Here is a 23075-nt window from a genome sequence, read left to right as displayed (position 1 = left end):
TCCTGCAGTAGAAAAGGTCCCTGATATTGATGGTTCACAACTAACTCTCTGCTTTTCAAACCAAAAAAAAATAAATAAAAAAAAATACAAAAAATAAAACTGGTGCACTTTTCCCCCAGCCATCACAATCTACCAACCACCATGAAGAGAATGACCTTGACAAAGATTTTATTTATTTTTTACACCTTATGTTTTTCTAAATGAATTTTAGAGAACTTATGTGAACTAATGTAAATAGTACGTTCACAAAAAAACTTTGAAACTGCATGTGCTGACTTAATTGTTTGGTGCATCTAGGAAAAAGTCTACAACCAACAAGGTTTAGTTGTTTTGTGTTGGGTATCATGGTAGATGGTTGACTTCCAGTATCTTTCACATTCCTGTGATTCGTCATGACCGCAACATAGTTGGAATTGTGTCCCAATATAGAGTTAATGGCACAAAGTACCGCATTCTTTTGTCAGACTAATCTAGAATAAGCAGTGCTGTAATGGAGGCTCCCAAAGGACAAATGGCAAAGCTTTCTGAAGCATGTTAATTGTTGCCCTGTGGAAATTGGGATGAAGTTGCATATACACAGACAGAGAAGCACTTTAATGGGGACTTGTATGTTTATCAGGGTGAAGTTTCAGTTGTTGTATTCTGTTGAGGAAAATTGCCTTGACTGTCTTGCTAAAGGCATCCCAATGCAAGGTTAGGTTGGCAGCATGCAGGACTTGGCACTTAGCTAGTATTGAATCTGGCATGGCTTTCTGAAGGCTCCAAATGAGAGAGGAAGGACTCATCTGCTGACTCATCCTTGAAGAAGATCTTTTAGTGATATTACTCCTGTATTAATAAATCACCCAATTCCGTTTTTGCCTGATAATAAGGTGTTTTTACACAATACACAGGTTGTGTGTCTGATTGAAGCACCTCTTTGCATAACTTGGTTTGATACCGTGGGCCCTTGACCCTCCACCCACCACTGGGTCAGTCAGCAGTAATTAGCGCTTATGTATTTGCGCAGATTGAGACTTGAGCTGATGCATTTCTCATAATTGTGTTCTTATCTGATATGCTGAACCATTTACTGTAATCAGGCACTCTGTGTCTGCTTCTGCCATGATGACGCTCGTACGGATTTTCACATCAGTGAAATGCACAAAATAATCCCAAACACTCAAACCGGCCTTGTTTTTTTTTTTTTTCAGATGAAAGGTATGAATATGAAAAGGATTTCAGCTTGAATCCTTTCAAAGCCGCAGTGTTCTGAGCATGTAATTCAGCGAGGGGAGCTTCATCACTGCTCTGTTTTAGCCTGGCTGTTTTTTCACCCCCAGAGGCGCTGGATATCGCTTGTATTTTTCTTTAGTCCCCAGTCTGGCTTTCAGAGAGCTGCTCTGCTCTCCTACACATGGCTTAGTAATTGCTTATTTACAAAGCACAAGTTTGCTCATCAGCTTAACCTTTGTCTTTGTTAAAGTCAAAGCAAGTTCCTGTATCTGTAAATAGCAAGATGTTGTTGCACCCCTCAAGCTCTGCAGTCTGTTAATGGTGATTTATCGAGCAGCTAACAGATGCTCACCTTGCAGTGTACCTGTACAATGAAGGTTTATGCATTTTCAGTTTGAGGCTGCTTTTATGAATATGAAATGTGTTTTCTTACAAATGCGTGTTATGGCCTAAAATGTTTGTGGTATGGCCAAAAAAATACCTGTATAAATATTTTGATGGTTTCTCATGGTGTGTATATTTTTGTATACAGCTTAACAATGACATATTATTTTGGGATATCACTTTACAACATTTTTGTTTGATACATTGATAAACTGTCAATCTATGTTATGTTTACATTTTCTTGAAAACTGATGGTACAGCAACATTAGAGTAAGAATTCAAAATCAGTCATTTGTATCATATCTAGAGTTGAGGGTTATAACAACAATTATTTTAGTTGCTATGATTATATATGATCTGTGTACATGGAGAGCACAGAACTCTGCTGGCGGCAAACATAAAATGCAGCCTCACATAAATAAAACGTGGCCACCTCTTGGTATGGCGTGGGAACATGATCTTGTTTTACAAAGTCGGATCTCATTCCCACGCATTCCCTTTTTTTCACATTTTTTTTTCTCCCCTCCCTCCCCTGGTCGGACAACATAGACACCTAACAGTATTAAAAAAACATTCAGAACAGAAAGAGGAATCTTCAGAACATCTTCCTTTCTGGACTGCTGACAAGTTCTCAGTAATCTGTAGTGAGATATTGGGCCGTTCAATGAGAACAAAAGCCTCCAAATGATTGATAGATGAAGAAGGTAGCAATCTGCTGTTGCAGAACTTCTCATTGAACTGCAGTGTGTTTTTAGATCTGAATGATTTGGGGAAGCTAAGAAAATCATATGGTTTGGTCTTGAAAATCCTGAAACCATAGGATTTTGTTTCAGTGTGTGAATGAAGGAGTGTTTCAACCATAGGCAGTCCCTAAAATGGCATCAGTTCTTTTGCGGTCATGTGTCCATGTTGAGTGATTGGACTTAATGACTCATGTGAGGTCCACCATCATGCCATTCATCCCACAACGGCAACAGATGTAAATTGGAGACGTCTCTTGGCTTTCTCTAAATGTAAACACTGGTAGATATAAAAAGGTTGAAGGACAACTCATCAGGCCATGCTACTTGTTTCCATTGCTCAAAGTTCTTGGTTTTGCATTACAGCATGTTATGCGTTTTTTTGTGTGTTGGTCTTGGATATAAGTAGTTTCCAAACGGCAACAGCTGCCATAGTTCAGTCTTGTAAAGCTCACTGTATTCAGGTTTTTTTTGAGACGATCACATATGAATCAGTTCTGTGGTCATTTTTTGGCGACACTATCCTCTTAGTTAGCAGTTTGACCCTGTTTGTTTATATTTAAGGCTGCTGTCTTGGCTCGGTAAATATATATTAGAAAATAAGAAAAGCGTTTTTCTTGTGTTTTCATTATTTGGTTATGCAGTATTATTGCTTAATGTGAATTTAATCACCCAGAGAAGCCAGATAAGCAAATGTCAACTCATCTGTGAAAAGGCTGAAGCTGAACAGAGCGTCTTCTGCAAAAGGACAGTGATCTAAACTATAGCTGAATCTAGCCTTATTCCATTAAATATACGAACATCAGCTTTATCAGCTTTATACTGTTGCATGCCTAAATCAGTGCTTAGTGCTGGGTGGCTGATGAGTGTTTTGAACAAACTGTCCAGCCAGGCGTAGTGGCCTTGTGTTACATTGAATGAGGTAATTGCCAGTTGGGACCAAGCCCTGCCCCCTGATGTAATGTGATTTGTAAACATACCCCCAGATTTTTCATATTAGCACAGGCAGCCACGTCTCTCAGCAGACATACCGGCTGCCTGTCAATGAGATCCTGTTTCACTCAGCGCTTCACAAAGCTGATGCTCCAAACCGGAGTCCCAGTCTGTTTCTGCTGGGTTTAGAGTGCTGTACCTTAGGCATACTTTTTGAAAAAAAGATTTGTGAAGCGGCGGCGGAGCAGTGGAAAAAAAAAAGGAATCGCTTACGTTTTTATGGTGCATCTTTTAAACCAGAACATAGTAGCGAGTACATATGCCTTGACATTTACACTAAAGTGCTGTGAGCTGTTGCGCAAGACCCTGCACACTGAAGTCATTGTACAGTAAATGTAGCACAGGCGTGTATGGAAGAGTGATCACAGAATAATATTACCCTTTTTGGCAACTGAATAACTAATGAATAGCATTTTCTTTCTGTCCAGTATATGCAGTTATTTTTCTAACTAATTAAATGATCAGTTGCCTTCTTCCATGACCCATTAGTAGCTAATTTAAGTAGCTAATCTACAAATACAGGCTAATATAGTCTTATGCAAAGCTTTGGGCAGACTTGTTAGTAAAGCCTCTGTAGCTAATCAAACTAATATTTTCATCAAATTCTAATGCACAGTTACATTTCAACATTATAAATAAATGTCATTGATTAGTGTGGCCTGTTTAAAGGGTCAGGACTTAGTAACGCCCCTTTGGCAGAAATTACAGCTTGCAGATGCTTTTTATGACCAGCTCTCCTAAGTCTTTCAGTTCTTGTAGTTGGGATTCTTCTCACTCTTGGTTGACATTTGCTTATTCTGCAACATGCATGCATGTTCTTGGTGGTCAAAAAAGGGTTTGATGCTTATCTGGACCTCCACAGTTTAACAGTATGCACTGTAGAAACCGCTAGCAGAAAGCACTTGGCTATCTTATACCCTTACCCTGACTCCTGGGTAGGGCTATATTTCATGGTTGAGTAATAAAACCATGAAATAAATTTCGCATATGGATTTCTCCTTTATACACCTTTTTACTCAGTGCCTGTGCATATGAGACTCCCATACCTCATGCTAATGTAACTCTACTCTCCACTCTCACAATAGAGTCTGTTAAGGCTCTCAGGGCACAGTGTTTACAAACCATAGCATTTTATCCACACTCTCCTTTAATATCACTGATGGCTGCTCAGTCTGTAGGTTTTCACTCATGCCAAAACTGCAGTAAAACTGTATTCCACACTGTGATGGGTAAACTTTGGCGATAAATCTGCGGTTGATGTTCGTCCTGAACCGTTTCCAGTGAGCTCAAAATGAGTTTAGTAAAATTTAGGCATCAATTTTAGTCTGATAAGTCGTTGCATCCCTACTTGTGGGCCTGTGGTACCCTCGTTTTACAGTTTGGACCGTTCATAGATAATGATGGGTGTTAGTACGTATACATTTCTGTATAATTATTTGCATATCTGTCATTTTGACAGCATGTTAAGGCGTGAAAGGATTCTTTAGAAATAGACTGTCTGCGCCCTTTGATGGTAAGAAAGACCATTGATTTTGACAAATTCTGCAACAGCCCACACGGTCACAAACGACGAGAGCCGGTGGCTGAATGAGCAGAGCGTTCAAAGGTTTGTCCGGTTTTCTGTTGGCTGAATGAAGGCAATTAGGTAACGTCACAGTAATTTGAATCTTATTGAACGTTGAGCGCTGGTGGGGATAAAGTAAATGTCAGGTATGAGTAATGCCACGTTGAATGGAGAAAGGCAAAGACTGGACGAACATAGCCTTTTCAGAGATGACTAAACACTTCAGAGGAGGGCTCCATGGAGATTCCCAGCACAGCGGCTCAGCATGAGCGCGACAGTGTGTCCCTTTCTGGTCACATGCTGCTCTCAGTATATCCCAGAGGATAGATCTTCACTCGGCCAAGTGCTTTGTGGCTTTTGCCTAATCATTGATTTTTATAGAGTATCCCATGTGTCTGTAATGACTCTTCTCATGGCTGCCGCTTAATGTGCTCTAATGCTCCTTGAGCTGCCTCTCCATGAGATGTCGCCTTTTTGCATTAGTTTTGTTCTTGATTAATCCATACTGCCACTTGAATTGAGATTTCTGGTTCCATCGTGACAGTCTGCATTATGTCCTCTGACTAGGTCAGCCATGTTTGTGGAGGTTGTAATCTGTTTGACAGAACCAGACCAGGATTTTGCTGCATCACATTCACTGCGGCTTTAATAGTGGGCTGCTAAAGCCTGCTTTCGGCATGGCAGGCTCACTCAGTCGGCCTGGAGGGAGACACAATTGGGCTAGACCTATCCATCAAGCAGCTGCTCTGTTCCACCTACAAAAAGAGTTTGCTGGGCAATTTGGGGAAGTTTCTGAATGGGGTTTAGAGTTAGAGGAGCACTCTAGTGCTTTGTGTGCTAGGGCCATCTTAATGATGCGCTTCCACAACAAACCCCGAGCAAGAGCATGCAGGCATCGGCCCCTCCCTCTCATTGAAGACAAGCTGCTTTTGGATTGCGTGTGGGTGTTTTTACGCCTCTGACGATTTCCTTGCCTGCCATTCTTTGATATAATTCCCCTGTCCGCCTCAGAGGATGCTTAGTGGCAGTGGTCGGAGGATTGCGATGTGGGTTTAGGTTTTGTTCTCTTCAGTGAATGAGGGATGGTCTTTTCTTCAGTGTGTCAGTCACCTGCTGCCGTCTCTGCAATTAAATCATGTTGCACACCAAGCTTCAGAGTAGGAGTTTCTCAGTGTGACGCACGCTGTCTTAGTGGGCAGCTATGTATTCACTGGCTTTATAGGCCAACTGAAATCGATAACAAACATGTGCTTTCGAACAGAGCTGTGCAGTATATTGCTTTAACATCATTATCGCAATGTGTGCATGTGCAATAGTCACATCGTAGGACCTGCAATGTCTTGTGCAACAAAAACCTTTTTTGCTGCTTGATGCGAAAGTAAAATTCACAAATTATTTTATCTCAATTAGGGGTGGGGAAATAACATCATCATATTGTGTTACATTTTGTTATAGTGATGCTCAATATGCTGTTCTAAGGATATTGAGGATATTGTCACATTTATCAACTGTATGACACATTACTAACTGCACATTTTTGAATAAAAATCTCTATGCTATGGGTGCGTATTTGAGTAGTAGTTGATGTGGTGAAAGCGGAAGAAATGGGCAAGCGTAAAGATCTAAGCAACATGTGGGGTGTTTCTGGTATGAAATGATCAATACCTACCAAATGTGGAACAGGGAAGGACAACTGGTGAACTGGAGACAGGAGCTGTGTCCAAAACTGTACCCTATTTACTATCCCCTACATACAAAAATCCAGATCACTGTGTAGAACACTATTGTAGGGACACCTCGTTATGGGTATGATTTCGCTGCTGTGCTTCATGTATACAGCCGAACGGTGGGTCTTCCTCAGAGAAGCTGGGCACAAATTTTTCAAACCAAACAGCCTGTTGGATCCATGTCTGTTTGATGTACATCATTTGTACACTGTATATTTTGGTGCATTGTGGGATAGTTACAATTCCACTGAAGTCGGCACTGCGTTTTCAGACACCACTACAAAATAGCAGAGGCAAAGTAGCACATTATATAGTGTATAGGTTCGGACCCACCCCAGGTCATGGGCACCCAAGGCTCAGTGACTCACATGAGGAGCAAAGGCAAACCTGTCTGGATGAATCCAGCAAAAGAGCTACTGTAGCAATAAACTGCTTGTGGAGTTCATGCCTCAGTGTGTCAGAGCTGTTTGGACAAAGAAAGACTTGTCCTTGATTAGTGTAGTTTGTGATGTGGTGTAAATGCCCAGCGCTAATCTACTGTGTTTAATGTACTCAGTATATGTTGATCTGTAAAAAAGTTTTGATTATCATGTTTTAATAACACAGCAGGAAATAATGTGTGATGGTAACAAGCCTTGAGGAGTCTGTGTGCATAATGCTGTTTAAAAATGAATGCGCTTCTGGAATAGGCTGGAATAGACTGGGAAAAAAATATAACTCCGTTCTCTCCCTGCTCTACTTTCATATTTCCCCTGTCTATCTTGTTCTATCTCCCTGTCTTTGTGACACTACATCATCTCAATTCTCTCTCTCTCTCTCTCTCTTTTTCTCTCTCTCTCTCCCCCTCCCTGCTCTCTCTTTCGCTCTCTCTCTCTGGCAGGCTGCTCCTGCAGTGAGTCAGTATCATGGAGGCAGGCAGCGGGGCTGCTGCAGTGGTGGGGAGTGCAGCGCTAGGACTGCTCGGAGCCACAGGAAGTCATGACATCTCTGACAGGTAAAGACTCGCTTCTCTTCCTCTTACCCTCCTCCACTAGCCTCATAAGGGGTCATTCCCACATCTGTGGGTATCCTGCCTCGTTTGGACAAGCTGGGTGTGTGTATGTGTGTTGACATGAGCATGTGCTCTGATGTGGTCTCCCTGCCTCAACGTGTTTTCTGGTTTGTCGGCTCTTCTAATCACGGGCATAAGAGACATCTCTGCTTTTGAGCACACGTTTGTGGGTACGTGTTTTATGGTGAGAGGGAGAGAAAGGTGGAAAAAAGTGTGTGCTGATCGGTGCTGCTGGTACGGGCTTCTGCTACTTTCCTGGGTCTCAAGGAGAAATGGCAGAAGTAAAAGTACACGGAAGCGTTGGCAGATATGGCTTGGTTAAAGGTTTTGTACAGGGAGAATTAGTACAGGGAGCTGAGGAGAGGAGCTGTTATTGGGCGAGTTTCTGAGCAGCTGTAGTTGACTTCAGGTTGCGTAATGACGCCGAGTCACATTCAGTAATAACATCTCTCTGTGAGGTCGTTAATCAGCTAAGGATGATGTTGTTAGGCACCTGCCCTCAAAACTCTTCTAGTACGTAGTACATGATTACGCTTGTGGTGACCACCGTCATGTTCTCTAGTAGGGCTCAGGCAGTCAATTACAACACACGCTATTGAAATGCCGGTACACTCCCACCCACTCGCATTGCCAGACATCAGAGGCAGGGCTCTGAGCTTGAGTCACGTGATCACAAGTGCTCACGAGTGCTCACGAGTGCCTGCATGCTTTTGCGGTGTGAACTCCTTCTGCTGGCTCCCCTTTTCTGAGATTCAGCACTAAATCCTTTTCACAGAATAACCTTCCTGCCACCAGTTTTAGGCCTGGAGGGGCAGGAATTGTCTATTTGAGGATTATTGTCCAGCCATTTTAGTCCTCTGCCTCACTTGAACGAGGTCCAAATGCTGTATGCTGAGGGTTGCCATGGCAGCCACAGCTTAGCATACATTAGATATTAGCACATTACAGAAGCAGAAGAGTAGAAGAGGAGAAAAGGAGGCCATTATTTCTTTCATCTCCTGTGGAAAACTTGGCTCCTGAGTTTACCATGTGAACGGCATCAGCAGTTGCCTCTGTGACTCATGCTGGCTTGGCGAATGGTAAATTTAGCAGTTTTCAGGCCTCAGTGTTTGTCCCCATGCACAGCGCTGTGCTGACCCACAGCAATGCCACTAGTCCACTTTAAATGCTGGTGTCCTGCCAATGCCTTGTGTGGGGATCTCAAAGGAGAAGTCCCGAGAGCTTCGACTCTGACTTTGAACAGCCCGCAGCCATCAATCAAGGATTGAAGAATCAAGGATTTACACGTTATATTATACTGGTGTTGCGCATAGTAATGCACCTCAATGAAGAAAGCGTATCTTGCCCAAAATGCTTCTGTTTATCCTTTCCGAGAGCTCAGAAGTGAAACCTCCTCAAGCACTGTTACTTAAGATGCTCATTCAAAGCTTTTCATTATGCAGACGACATCCTATCTCCATTTTGACCGGCACTCTCACTTTTGCTGTGATTCTCCTGAAACCACATTTTTTTCTCCACTTGTAGCTTTTGTATGTAAAATGTATTTATTATCCAATACAACTTACCATGTGTGGGGTTTATTTTCTAAGTTCTTTATTTTTTGTTTATTTGGAAAAATAAAACAGTGATTATGCAGAAGTGTGTAGCGGATATAAACTTGTGGGAATTGGCAGACTAAAGTGCTGTAGGCTAAGTGGTTGGTTATGCTTTATGCAAATGTATTGTATTTAGTGACATCACAAAAACTGTGAATTCAAAGCCGTTTGTTTTTTTCAGGAGTTTCCATATATGCACTGGAAGTATGTTTTAAAATATTAATGTTCAGTTCAGTTAAATTAAAATTCCTTTAAATTTATATATTACAATGAATGTTATCACAAAGCAGCTTTACAGAGATTCAGGTCCAAGCCTTCTTTTAGGAATCCAAAGGTGACCGGGGCAAATAAACTCCCTCATACTGAGAGGAAGAAACCTTGAGAGAAACCAAGACTCATAAAGGGAACTCATCCTCCTTTGGTTAACAATGGATAGAACAACAAATATCAGAACAAGAACAACTGCTCAGAAAGAGTGAGGGGAGAAAAAAGCCATAGCTAATGTGAGTAAATATTGTGAATATGATGTGAGTGAATATGGTCAGTATTAATGGTAAAGTCCATGCTAAACAGTCATGTGCACAGCTATGCAGTGTCTAGAGTGGTGTAAATGAATCAATAGGAAGCTCCAGAGCAGGACAGCAATACAGCAGGCAGGAGGGCTTTGGAGAGCTGGGTGAGACCAATATTTGCCACAATCCTTCTAACCCATTTGCGAGTTTACACAGTGGAAGAGCTTTGTAAGAGCCTGGACCAGAGGGTAGGCAGGCAGCAGCACCTAACTACAAATGGACATGTACCAGCATCAAGCAAAGATGGGCAGCTCAGAACAGCAAAAATAATATAGGGTTTGTGTGTGTGTCCCAAACCGTAACAGGACATTTATTGTTGACACTACATAAACATTTATTTGGATAATCTGATATATGTATATATTATGGACCGTTTAAAAGAATAGGCCCAGTAATGCTAATGCTAGTAATAGTGAATGAAATCATATAACCACCAATAAGCATTATGGCTAGTCCATAACCATTAGCCTTGTTGGCATGAGTCGAGTTAAACCCTATGTTTTTGAATGATTGTAGGTTAAGCAGGACTGCTAACACCTATAATCCCTACCTGAACAGATGCCTAGTTCTTATGGCTTCAAGTGAGGTGATTTGGAAATGACATGCAGTCGGTTGTAGATGTGCTTTGGTCGCTCACTACGGGGTTACTAGTGAACACCACTCTAGAAAGATGAAAACAGCCTCGGTTCATCTCTCGAAGATGAAAACGCTGCTGTAGACCGTATCCAAGTTTACATTGTCAACAGCCTCTAATTTTGAACCAATCTTTCAGCCCCAGTGAATTTAATAAAAAAGCATGCCTCTGTGTGGGATGAACCGGCTCTTTGAATTACATTACCTCACTGACACCCTACTGCTGGAGTTTGCAGATACATCATGGCCTACAGGGGAGCACATCTCTGATGGCCTCATATCTCCTGCATGTGCTCATTTGTGGCAGTGTTTTGAACAGGGTCAACAAACTAGAGCCTTAAGGCAGCATGACTGTTGTTTTGATCATTAAGCTCCGCTCATAGATGCTAGTGTCTCCTGCTGTTGTCCATTATTGAAATAACTTGTGAAGTTAACACTGTGTGTGTGTGTGTGTGTGTGTGTGTGTGTGTGTGTGTGTGTGTGTGTGTGTGTGCGTGTGCGCGTGTGTGCGTACTCTCCTTCAAGTTCAGAGAGCAGTTTGAATTGGAAAAGGAGATGGTGCGATCTCTGTAATGAAAGCACCATACAGTAAGAGCCCCACTTCTCAGACGCTAGAAGAGTGTAATACAGTGGGATTGCTGTTCAATCAACCGTGCTCTGTAGTATCAGATCGTGTTTGTTTCAGTGAAATTGCCTTGAAGTGGGGCGTGTATGTGTGCCAGACAGAGACTCATTGGACTATCTCCGTGTTCCAGCCCCAAGACAAAGTCTCTTCTGCTGGGTGACATTTAGTGCCAGCATGCAGGATAAGCAAGTATTCTGTCAAATGAAGTGCTTATGCTCATGCTGCCAAACTTTGTCTTTATGATTCGGTCCTCTTTGCCTATCCCTATAGTATATCCCTATGTGAAATCTGTGTTAGAGTATATCGTTGCTGACACACACATACCTTGTGTCTCAAAAATGACACCTTTGCAGGGGAAACTTTCAGTGAACACATTCAGGGCATTTCTGTTGGTTCATTTATCATGGAATTTGGACTGAAAACTGTCAGATTCAAATTCAAATTTTAAACCAGCAAAAATAAAGAGACAAGGATTTTACCTGACAGTGACAATATAGAGAAGAGCTATCAGTTATTAATTATTTGAAATTATTATAAATATAACATGCTGATTGTTTTTGTAATATAGTTATAGATTCCATTTACAACTGGTCACTTCATCAGTCTTGAGGATCAGGATTATATCTGGATATGGCCAAGCCACATAAAAATGCAAGTGTAAACTCACCCAAGACACAAGGGTGAGTTTACATATTCCATCCCTCACAGCAATCAGATTTCAGTCTGACTAACTGGAGAATTCTTTGACTACCAAGTGTAAATGGATGCAATGTGTGAAGCTTTAGTTTTACCTTTACTGACCTTTACTGACATAATGACCTGCTGGATTTGCCTTCGAGGCTGATTTGCCTTCAAGGCTGGGCGTCAGTAGGATTTCTTTGACCGGGGTGACGTCTTGTCTTGTTCTTAAACCTGAAAAAAAATGGTTAACAACAGCAGTGATTAGATCCAACACCTACCGATATACCAATAGTTTATTGGCTGGTATGATTTCATTATCTTTTGTATTATGTTTAATTTATAGCCTAGCAGTAGACAAAGAGCACAAAAATAAACTGTGTCTCTGTTTATTTTTTGTTGCATTTGAAATTGATTAAAAATATTGTTGATGTCTCAATTTATTGTTGAGTTCTCTGCCCATACAGACAAAGATGAAAACTACATTAGCTAAGGCGATTTTGAATTCACTGTTTTCTCTCAAAACCAACGCCTTTACATAACAGTGCATTTAGTGTATACGTCTGTAGTGTCTTGAGATAAGGAAGTGCTTTTATGATTACTTCAGTAGATATATCTGCCTGTTTAGTCTACAGCTATTTAGCCCATCTATTCAGGTAGACTTTTCAGCACAGACTGCTTTTTGAATGGGTCACAGCAGAACCAATTGGAACAGTATATATGTTTATAAACATCTTATTGCACATCTTTAAGTTACAAATAAGATAGCCATGAAAAATGAGTCTTTATTGTTTAAGGTACCTAAAATCACAGAGACCTCATAAGGGAACCACTCTGCAAGACAAATGTAGCATATTTAGTCTTTAAACAGTGTTTAAATGAATAGTATGATTTGTAAGTTGTCATCCATGAATATGATATGATGACGTCAAATATAATGTCAATTCAGTCAAGTCAGTTTTCTTTAAACAGCATCTCACAAGGATTTCAAAAGAATATATACAATTACTTAATGTCCCTCTTAGACCTTCTGAAAAGACTGCTATGTAAGTAGTGAACTGTTGCGATATGTTGTTCAGGACCTACGTGCAGAAGGATGCTGTTTGAGCTGCACCTGGATCAGTCAGAGGCTGTAAGGCTGTGTCATAATGCAGCACGCTGCTGCTCTCTGGGCGCCCCCTCCCCTGATGATTAGAGATGCAAACCATGCTGCTTCAAACCTGCATTGAGGATGACAGTTTGAGGTCAGACACGTGTAGATACCCCCTGAGGTGTGGGGATGTGCAACTATGCTCATAAGAGACTGCTCCAGACGTGGGGTGGAGTGGGTGCCTGCGTGATGTAGGCCAGCTCTCATCAGAAAGGAATTCATGTTTGAGAGGATTGGATGAGTCCTGCGTGCTCTTGTGGACCGTATCAGCTGTCCTCGTTCTAATACTTTCCCTTCTCATTTTTTATTTGTTGGTTTCTTCCTCAAGGGCTCGTCCTGAACCGAATCTGTGTCAGAGATGAATGGTATTCAGCTGCCTGTAGCAAATAGAAACTGCTTGTTTTTTGGGATACAGCCTCTTGTTGAGACTCATCAGGACTGGTCCTCTTCCACAGTCCCTTATTGTGAACACTAAAGTTTTGGGACTCAATGATCATTGGTATATTTTAGGCCTTTATGGTAGTGGTGGCATATTTGTTTTGATAGGCAACAGTATTGGGTCGATATCAGCAGTTTAATCTGGTCTGAGATCTATGTGATGGTAGCTTTCTGGGGTTGGGTAAGGCTTTGAGTAGTTTGAGCATGATGGCCTATATCATGGGAGCAGTGCTTCTATTTAAAGCAGCTAATTTTGAAGCCTAATTGATCAGAGTTCAATCAGCCTCAGTTCTGAAAAGTCTGACCAGTCCCATTAATACTCAAGCATACAATACCGGTGTTGGTATCAGAAAAGAAAAACTGGGCCCATATGTACTTGTCACCCCACTAGAATGGACTTCACCATAATTGTTTTTAGAAATGCCCAGATAGCCCAGGCTCACACAGTAAATGACCAGTAACTCAATCTGTATCTCGGCTATAAGCTTTTGGGTCAGATGTGTCCTCTACAATGCAGACTGGAATAGATAAATATGAATTGCAATTTTTCCAGGTCAACCAGACTGGTTTAATCCATGGCGCAAAGGTTTGACATAATTGCTTCCAGATCTTTTCATGGAAACAATTCTCTATTCAAACTGACGTACAGAATTTCTTTCCACATTGGCAAGTGAAACGATACTGTGGACAGTGCTGTGCTTTTCATCTTGGAGCAGTGACTGTTACTCATTTTGCTCTTCAGAGGAAAGCAGGCTGCTGTTTTTTTTCTACATACACTCAGACCTCATGTCATTGTTCATGCAGGGTTAAGGCTGATCATGTCTGTCTTCTGCTGTTATTTTCTCATCAGGCTCAGTGAGTAATAGCAAGCAGAGTAGCATTCATTAAAAAGCCTGGTCTAAGTTGAATGCTGAGGGAATGTGTTTTCCCTCCCCCCAAGGTTGTTCCAGCCATGGCAGTAAAATTATGTTTTGTGTGTACTTGTGGATAGGCCTGTCACGATAATTTCGTTATTGACTTATCGTATAATGTATGGACAGGACCTCAATAATTTTAGGTGACCTCAGTGTTGCCCACTGTTATATTGCCCCTGACCTCGTGCACAGCTGCAGAAAAGCAGTGTTGGATTTCGCTGTGCTTTACCATGAAAAATGTCTTGTGTGTCCGCTAATAGCAGTTTGTTTCCTAAAGACCGCACAATTCCAGCCAGAAAGCTTGGAAGAGTGAGTCCAAATGGACTTGGTTTCAAGGCCGCATTCCACAGCTCCGGTGTGAGCGCGCTTTGGCTTTAAGCCGAATGGGCAAGGGGAGAGGTCATTAATGGGAAGGAGTTGGTATGTTGACTTGTTTCGAAAAGAGTGTTTTAATTTACATATGTTTTCTATAAATTTATTTGCAGTATTTAAACATATCGATATTTCAATTCCAATGTCTGAGTATTCTTTATAATTAACAGTATACTATATTGCACAAAATCATAAGCTTTCCTCTGTGTAACTGCATGGACATCCTGTTCATGCATTATACACTCTTAAAAATAAAGGTGCTTTAAATTATTTTTTAAACAGTGCTGTAGGAGAACCACTTTTGGTTCAATAAAGAACCATGTTTATAATAGTGATGTTAGTGAAGAGAAGCTTTATTTCAAGTGATGGTTCTTTAGGCCTTTCAAAAGGTTAAAAATATAAACATCTCCTTTCATAAATCTCAGAAGATGGCACCTAGTCTGTAAGCAACATTCAAGTACATGGTTAAATTAGTACATTTCCCTCAAATGTAACTTTTTTATATTAAATTAATAATGGTACCATCAGTGTGAAAAGAAAACGACAAAAGGTTAGAGGTTAATTAAAAAATGTATTTAGTCATTTTTGGTGATGGAACTTCAGCTTTTTTTGTTCCTCCTGCATGTAAAACAGATTCCACACCATTTTAATGGTAAGATCTGAACTTGGATACACATGTTTAAACAACGAGCAAATTTCCATCTCAAATAACAGTCTTTTCATGTACTGACCTATAATGACCCATAGTATATTAATTAAATAAATGCCTGCTGTTTGCTTGGCTTGTCCTGACACCTTGCTCTGAAATGTTCAGAGTATGCTGCATATAGTTTTCTCTCCATGTCACATTGATTGGTTTTGACATTTCTCCTAATTGAAACGGTACCGCCATTAACACCTCTGTGCAGCCTGAGAGGTTTTTTAAATGCTTTCTGGTCCCCAGTCCCACAGGGAGGAAGGAGATTCCATTTAAATCTGCCCTTTTTTTTTTTTTTTTTTTTTTTTTTTTTTTTTTTTTTTTTACTTATTTGATGTACTGCTCACCTAGATGGACTGTTTTTAAACAAGAGTATGGAAGTGTCTACATTTATTTCACAGCTTGGCCAACTGAGCTCATTCTCTCTCTCTCTCTCGCTCTCTCTTGCTCTTGCTCTCTCTTTTTTGGGGGCTTCTTATCCTCCCTCCCACTCTTCTCCTCTTTTCACTTTGCCCCAGGGGATTGAGGCCTGGCCGCCACCCGGAAGAGGACGACCTTGTGCCTGAGCTTGCCAGGAGTATCCACCCCCGGGAGAGACCTGACTGGGAGGAAACCATCAGCGCTATGGTGGGAACCACATTTCACACAGACATATAAATGCTCCAGATTCACTGACCTTTAAGATGGCCCTGGAAAACTCTCAGTTGTTGCAATTAAAGCTTGAATTCCTGCTCCCTGATAAGGCTCCTTCCATACTGCCATCACAGACACATGTATGTAGAAGGATATTGTTCTGTTGGTTTATGGATTAATTACGTTTTACCGCTTTAATTTAAATCTGACTACTCAAAACGACACTCTGCATCCGTTCCATATGAGTTATTACAGTTATTATAGGAGGCTTCAGAGTCATGGGAGAGCTGCTATAATGAATGTTGGACAGTGATTTTCAGAGGCACTCCCTTTATGCAGAGCTTAGGCCTCTGAGTGTGATTCTTCGCATCTTGAGCAGTACTGAAGCACTTGGATACATGTTCAGTTTAACAACCCTAAACATGCTTCCACGGCTTTCAGTGCAGCTGGAAAGAGTTGGTCTCCATGGCAACCTCTGTGTTGGCTGATGTTGTTTTGAGCATAAACAGATTTGGAGAAACTCTCCAATGTTAGGAGAATTGCCGGTTATCAGCCAGTTGGTGAAACAAATCCAGTTGAAACACTATTAATGCATGTGCATGGATGGCATACGTGGTTCTTGGAAAATGTTTTTTAAAAGGGTTTCAACTTTTTAAAAGGTTCTTCATACAAGAACCAAAAATGTTTTCTAAGGCATTGCTCCAAAGACCTCTTTTGGGAGCCTGGTTTTAAGAACTTTGTCATTTTTTTTTGCATCAAAAAGGGCTCCCAAGTGGCACAACTACCTTAGTGCAGGGGGTCTAAAAGAGCATAATTGACCTGGCTCTCTTGGTGTGTAGGATGGCCCATACTCTGATGGCTACTATGGGTGTCCGTTAGCTGACGAAACGGAATCGGCATGGGGTTATGCTTCACGTCTTGTAGGAACCACATGCTATCCTTCAACCCCCCCAAGCACTTGTGCCATTGGGATAGGGGGTCCTAGCAAGTGAAGGAATTGACTGACTAAATTGGGTAGAAAAATAACACTCATTCTGTCTTTTGTCTCTGAACCTGTTTACAAATCTGTCTTAAATAATGTAGTCACAACTGAAAACACCAGGGATTATGAACGCATCTCCGGTGTTAACTTGTGATCGGACCATTGGAAGGTGTAATGCTCTTATTTACTACATGATTAGGCATCCTTTGTAGCGTCCTTTTGTTGCTGTTTGGTGCATCAAGGCATTTTGCTGCTCACATTACAAATGTTATTTGATTTTATGCTTCCCTGATCTCCTCCAAAGATGTTTTGAGGGACCATATTACAGTGCGTCTCCAAAATGCATTGGTCCATGTTCACCTGTGTTAATGCCAGATGTAAATGGGGGGCCCTTGAATTTAAAGTTGTACATATTAAACCACTGTTTGCAGGGGCATCTTTGCATGAATGTTTTTCCACATGAAGTGGAAAGAAATTCCTCCATATCTGCAGGTTGTTTTGATTAGCCACTGTCTGATTCTCTAGCCGTCGCAAGGACGATTCGTATTTTTCCTTAAGTGTTTTGACTTACTGGATTGTTTTGACTGGCCTTGCTAGATAACCATGTCAGTCTGTCACTTGCCTAGACATTCAAGTGACTGGCAGCAGTTTTATAAGACGCACCAGCTGTCAAAAAATGTATTCTTCTTTCCCAGCAGGGGTGCCTGGGCACACTCTTAACCTCCGTACAAAATGCTCATCTTGCCCCGAGTGTCCTTTGCTCCCAGTAAACACTCCCCTCCTTCTGTCCTGTTCACTTGACCTCCTGTGCCTCTCTCTCTGCCTCTCACTTGCTCTCTTTATTTTGTGACATTCTCTGTCCTCCATGACTTAATGTGAGTCGCAGGTACTGAATGCTGAATATTTAATTCTGCGTCATGTAATTTATGCGTGCATCTGCCACGTCTGCATGTGATTTTTTTTTTCCCCAACTTGCCTGGATTCATTTATTTTTAAGAAATTAGTTCAACCACTAGTCAAATGTTAGTGTAGTTTATTAGTATCTGTTTACAAACTGCCTTACAGTTTACATGACGATGAATCTCACACTGGCTGCCCCCCCCCACCCTTTTTTTTGTCTTTTTGTTTTTCAGGCAAGAAGTGCAGAAGTCCCAGAGCTTACTTCTGAGCCCCTGCTACGTTCCTGTAGCAGTACTGCCAGCATGAAGGTCAAGAACATTAAAAAGTAAGTGCACAGTATATATTTACACACAAAGGTTGCGACCCTCATTTAATGTTTGTCATGGAAAGCTGTTAATTGATTCTAAGCATCAGAGTGAAGTAGGGAGGGAGATGAGTTTGTGCTGTGAACACACTCATGCCTTTAAACCAAATGATCAAGCTTTTTTTGTCTGTAGTATTTTGAGGAGCAGTGACGGTCATACCATATAAACCACTAGAATTTAATATTATATGTAACCTGAAAAAATGTGCATCGTTATGTCCTTGGTATGCACTATGCGGACATTGAACACAAGGCACATATTTCCGCACTCTTGCATTTTGGCTATACTGAAACATAAGCGGATTTTACATTTTCTGTATTGTTACACTCCTAACACACACAGAAGTACGCCTATAGTGGACTGTAATTGAAAATGCTCTAGCCCAAGCTTTTTACAAACCATTACTGACATTCTGATACACAGTGCTTGCTTTTGTTGCTTGCCTACACAGACTGTGTCTATACTTAGAACCACACACCAAAACCTTCTTGCATAATTGTTTCTTTTAGACTTTCATTCACCAAGGGCCACTTCCCAAAGCTGGCCGAATGCGCCCACTTCCACTATGAAAACGTTGACTTCGGGACCATACAGGTAAGTTGTTTACTGTTCATCTGCTGGAGATGCAGTCTTCTGAGAGAAAAGCACTACTTTAAGCGTGCATTAGCATTAGCCCCCTTATTGTACCAAAAGTTTAGGTTGTACAGTTAGAGTGAGCGTATCGGTGACAAGTTTCTCAAGGGACAGCTGGCTTCAAAGGGCATTGGAGTGGAAAGCAGTGGCTGACATAATTAACATGCCTCACAAATGAGCAATAACGCTCTGCCCAGCTGTTTCTACCGCCCCTCTCTGCATGAGTTCTTCCAGAAACAAGCATGCTGATTATTGGAAATTCCGGATCTAAGTATAATCTCTGTTTAGCGCTAATAGGTCTAAATGTTCTAAGTAGCTTAATGTTTTGTGTGTGTTTTGTTTGTTTTTGTTTACTGGTCTCAGAAACCTCGTCTTCACCTTGGATCATGGCTGTTCAGGCTTTCCTTGAATACCACTCTTTTTCAGTGTTTTAGAATTCCTGTTCTTTTACTAAATCCTTCTTATTTGACATTTCTCTTATTATGCCCTGAAGCAGTGCTGTGTAGAAAAGCCTAAAAGGATTGGGGACAGTTATGAATAGTGTCTTGTTGTGTGGGGACAGAAGGTGGTGAGGTGCTGTCGAGTAGGCCAGTGCTGTGCTCTTGTGTTAGGGATTAGTGGCTATAATGGCGTACACACAGTAAAAGATAATAGATGGGGAAGCATTGGCAAGAAGCAGCACTGGGTGGGAACAGAGCAGGGCCTTTATGCTCCGAATACTAATCCTGAACCGAAGAGGCCAGACTGGCTAGTCTAGCGAGCACAGGAGCAGGCTAATAGTGAAGTTTTTTTGACCGTGCACATCGTTGATAAATCCTGAGATTTCTCTGTTTTAGCTGCTACATGTTTGGGTTGTTGTTGATGACTTGTTGGGATGCATGGAGCGGATGTAGGCTGCGGTTTCTGTGGTCTACCAGAAGAGGGCAGTAAGCGATAGTGCTTTCCAATGGGCAGTGAGAGCAGCAGGGCACCATGGCGACAGAATCTGACATGAATAATTCTCTTTGCACTCTTGGGTAATCAGCTCGCAATCATGGTTTATGCACAAAATGCTGCTCCGGATTCAAGCCGTGTGTAAATGGAGCTCAGAATAAATGAGTCAGTACGGCAGTGGGACGTCTGCTGCTGGCTTAGGGTTTTCAGTCATGTTTGCTACCCTGTGTTTGTATGGAAACGCTGCATGTCAGCCCTCCTCGTGGTGGTTTATGAATGGCTTGTAATTATAGGCCTGAGCTGGCTGGTGTTCCTAGCATAGCAGAGATTGGGTTTCTCAGAGCTCAGATGCAGAACCATAGGCCCGCACACACTGCGCACAACACACAGCCCCCATGCCTAATATCTGAGCCATGTACACAGTATGAACAAGCTGAATTTCTTATAGCAAGGCTGTTAACAGTGAGGTGGTGAGCTTATTAAAGCTGTTGTAGTTGACAGATGTGTTTTTCGTTCATCATAATGGTGACCTTCCGGCTTTGGTTATTGAAAGCTTGGTTATTGATTAATATTACAGTGTTTATGCTGCAGTAAATGGAAGCAAACACAGTTCTTTTAATGAACTTAAAATGGCCTTATGCTCCAAATACCCAGTAAGAACTGCTGAGTAGAATGGGGCTTTCCCCCCAGTTTACAGTCCTGGATTAAAATTCCCACTCCGCAGTAAGCAAGGCAGCATGTGTGCTCAGAAGCAAACTTTGTATTTGACATATTAATAGGCAACAGAGTTGCTGGATGTGGTGGCTCATTGTCTGAGGCTTTGCCATTGCACACAATGGAGGTTTTGTGCGACGAATCTGTCAGCAGTCATCACTCAGCTCAGCAGTGTAACCATGTGGTACCTGGCACTACACAAGAAAAACGATGAGTCAAAGACTAAAGTGGCACTTAGATTTAATTACAGATATGACTGAAATTGCCAAATGCAGAAAATAAACTGAGAGGCAGCAGGCTGTGGGGGAGTGTGTATTTAAAACCCCCTGCAGGACTGAGTGTGTTGTATGGTGTTGCACTGACTGTGGACTGAGCAGAAATAGTTTCCATGGATTCCCCTCCTGGCCTGCTGGTTAAGTGAGTGAGTGAGTGAGTGAGTAAATGAGAGCGGGCAGTGGCTGTGTGGCTTTTACAGTGGGCATGCCGGTGCTGTTACTGAGGCACGTGCTGTCCCTGCTCCCGTTTTGCTCCAGGCTCAAGTAGTCATCCTGCACTCTCCACTCTCCAACTTTTTCTTCTCTTCTTCAGTGCTAGGGAATGCTCTTTAGATCCATGCTCTTTGTTTTGCTCTTGAATTCCTTGTTTTATGCCCTGTAGGACGTTTTTGCAGATATATTTGTCTGCTAGTAATTAGAGCACATGTTTCAACAACACTGGTTTTGAGATGATCAAGTGCAATATGCAGTATACAGAGTTGGTGTGTATCTGATCTGGGTTTGTAGTGTGTACAGACTTTTTCCAGTGTATTTCATTGCAAGGGTACATATTGTTCAGTGCCACTGACCGCAACATTTCATTTTATGGCCACTAAAAAAAAAAAAAAGGAGCTTGTAGTGGCCTCTAAGATTTTTGTTCTTTCCCCTTTTTACAAGCCAACCGCTACACCAGTACATATTCACTATTAATAGCAATCTGTTGTGATTGATGTGGAGCTCATTACATTATATCATATTTTTATACATACATTATTTAAAAACTTGAACTCATTTACAAGTGATGGCTAACTTTTAGGAACAATCTAAGCATGTCTGTCCATAGCCTGCAAACACTTTTTGAATGTGAAGTAATCTTTTGGGAATAACAGTGTCTGCAGAATTATTGCATAAATGATATTAAGTGACTTTTCAATTGCTTTATCTGTTACTTTACCTGTTCTGCAGCATTTCTAGATAGATTGATAGATAAGTTTTAATTAATCAGGAAAATAGTATGGTAAACACAACAACTATATTTCTGTACAGATTAAATGTTTTGATAGATTGGGTGACCTGTAAAACTATCAAAATAATATACTTCATTGTAGGCCTGGGCGATATGACAAAACCTTTTCTACTTCATCCAGTTCAACAGAACTAAATACAGTCTCTCTAAAGAAACATTTAAACAGTTGGTCTGTCTTCTTTAAGCACTACAACAATATGAACGATAGTCTCAGTGTGTATCACAATAGCAAAATTGATCACAATAAAATATCGTCATGTTGCTCACCCCTACTTCATGGCAGCTAAATTCCAGTGGACATTTGCTACGATCATGGAAAACTGTTTTAGTTTGTTTATTCATTTATTTAATGTAAGCTCACTGTTAAATGTTGCCGGCTGAAATCTGTCCAGGACAGGACCCTGTTAGCATATACATACGTTTGTGCACATCATTTAAAGAGAACCGGCACCAACAAGATCTTACAGAAGTTTTATACAAAATTGTGTTGATTAGTGAGATTTTTCATGAATTCAGTTAATGCCAACAAAGCATACAAGCTAAAGCGAGCATATAAAAACTGTCTAAGCTGTCGAACACTATTGTTGATCTTATAATCAACAATCCTGCTTTTTTCCATTATATTACCCATACTTGTTCAAGCGTTATTCATTTCTCTATGGTGCTTCTTTTCTGTTTGACTTAACTGCAAGCTTGACCGTGTCTGACGTTGCTCCATCTCAATCACGCCTCCCCACCCAACACATGTCTGTCTGCCCACCCGTCTCTCGATCATTTGCTTGCCCTGTGGAGAAAGTCAAACGCTTTCACCTCTCAGCTGTTGCAGATGACGTGCACTGTTTAAGCTATTAGGCAGCCTGGAGAGAGGAGGCAGAGAGAGGCAGTTTCCACCCCAGGGGTCAGACAGGCCAGTATGGCCGCTGTCAACATAAGCACATCAGACCGCTATTAGAGCACACAGGGTATTACTATCTCAAGTGGAGCCACTTAGTTACACCTGGTCATTCTGTTAAAAAGGTCAACTAAAATGGGAGGGGGAAAAAATCCAATCGAGTGAAGACCGAGTCTTTTTCAGTTTGCAATTAAAGCTCTTCAGTCAGCATATTAAAACGAAGGAGACACTCCCACCTCCCTCCATCCTCACCACAGGCCAGGAAAGCCTGGAATCTCCTCTCAGTTTGGAACAGGCAGTGATGTATTTTTGGGCCAGCATTAATGTGTTGATCAGCACCATCTGTGACTCATGGTTAGGCTATAGGAAATGACTTCTGCACCGTTACCGTTTC

At 41.4% G+C, this 23075-nt stretch overlaps 1 protein-coding gene across 3 annotated transcripts in view; it reads left to right on the top strand.

The window, feature by feature from the left end:
• arhgap32b (Rho GTPase activating protein 32b) overlaps positions 1 to 23075 on the top strand; it is an 87803-nt gene that overhangs the window by 23987 nt on the left and 40741 nt on the right. For all 3 annotated transcript variants that reach the window (XM_072662823.1, XM_072662822.1, XM_072662821.1), the window contains exons 2-5: positions 7504 to 7617; positions 15867 to 15975; positions 18097 to 18188; positions 18738 to 18822. In XM_072662823.1, the coding sequence (XP_072518924.1) occupies positions 7529 to 7617; positions 15867 to 15975; positions 18097 to 18188; positions 18738 to 18822 (375 nt within the window). In that variant the 5' untranslated portion in view covers positions 7504 to 7528. The remainder of the gene's footprint in view (positions 1 to 7503; positions 7618 to 15866; positions 15976 to 18096; positions 18189 to 18737; positions 18823 to 23075) is intronic.

The sequence above is a fragment of the Salminus brasiliensis genome, chromosome 18 (assembly GCF_030463535.1).
Source record: "Salminus brasiliensis chromosome 18, fSalBra1.hap2, whole genome shotgun sequence".
Classification (NCBI taxonomy): domain Eukaryota; kingdom Metazoa; phylum Chordata; class Actinopteri; order Characiformes; family Bryconidae; genus Salminus; species Salminus brasiliensis.
This window is presented reverse-complemented; position numbering and strand designations above follow the sequence as displayed.